The 852-nt window shown below is 43.9% G+C and overlaps 1 protein-coding gene across 1 annotated transcript in view; it reads left to right on the forward strand.

Moving 5' to 3' along the window:
* Positions 1-172: 172 nt before the first annotated feature.
* Positions 173-852, forward strand: part of LOC107579957 (nuclear valosin-containing protein-like) — a gene marked incomplete at its 5' end in the record, with an annotated part of 2,551 nt that continues 1,871 nt past the window's right edge. Inside the window, one exon of the mRNA XM_016265730.1 lies at positions 173-350. Coding sequence (XP_016121216.1) covers positions 173-350 — 178 coding nt within the window. The remainder of the gene's footprint in view (positions 351-852) is intronic.

The following is an 852-nucleotide window of genomic DNA, read 5'->3' on the forward strand; positions in this document are numbered from 1 at the left end:
AGCAATCGAACTCTGGTTCGGACCAAGCAAGCGAACCAAGTGTGAAAGCACCCTTAATTTAATTGGATAATTAGATGTTAAATAAAATGGAATTCCTGCATTGAAAAGAAGTCATGTTGAACATTGAAAATATCACTGACCGCTGATTTATCCTCAATTTTTCCCATCCCAGGATTCTGAAGACGCTCTGTCGTAAAATCACGCTGCCGGAGGACTTCGACTACAGACAGTTGGCGCGTCTCACGCCGGGTTATGTGGGCGCAGATTTGATGGCGCTGTGTCGGGAGGCAGCCATGAGCGCCGTCAACAGAATCCTGCTGCAGCCGAGCAGTGAAGACGTCACACCACCGGTACGCTTATACAACCACACACGACACACGACCAGGACTTGATGATTTCTAACAGAATGTGAGGCTGGAGAAGGTGTTTATAGCATTCACTCAGTGTGTGCAAATCCCATCTGTTGCCAGCCTAGATCCACTTTGGCAGCGATACTCGAATTAGTGGTCTGATCCCCCATCCCGCTTTAAGAAAATGCCTAATTTTTAGATCACTCATTGAAACGGTAATAATTTCTTTGAAACACCCTCTTCAATTTTCATAATGTAGTCATTGTGGATTGAAACACTTAAATCTTAAGGCTTTTTCACATCCTCTGCTGATAGACATACGAGGGCCCTTGGTAGCACTGATGCCCATTTGAAGTGGGATGTAACTGCAGCCCTTAAACGCCACACATATTAGACACGAGAAGCCCAAAAATGACTTTTCTTGCAAGTTATGAACACTTTGATATTAAAGGATTAGTTCACTTACAGAATAAAAATGTCCTGATGATTTACTCACCCCCGT

Source organism: Sinocyclocheilus grahami, unplaced genomic scaffold (assembly GCF_001515645.1).
Source record: "Sinocyclocheilus grahami isolate Dianchi unplaced genomic scaffold, SAMN03320097.WGS_v1.1 scaffold22410.1, whole genome shotgun sequence".
Lineage (NCBI taxonomy): Eukaryota > Metazoa > Chordata > Actinopteri > Cypriniformes > Cyprinidae > Sinocyclocheilus > Sinocyclocheilus grahami.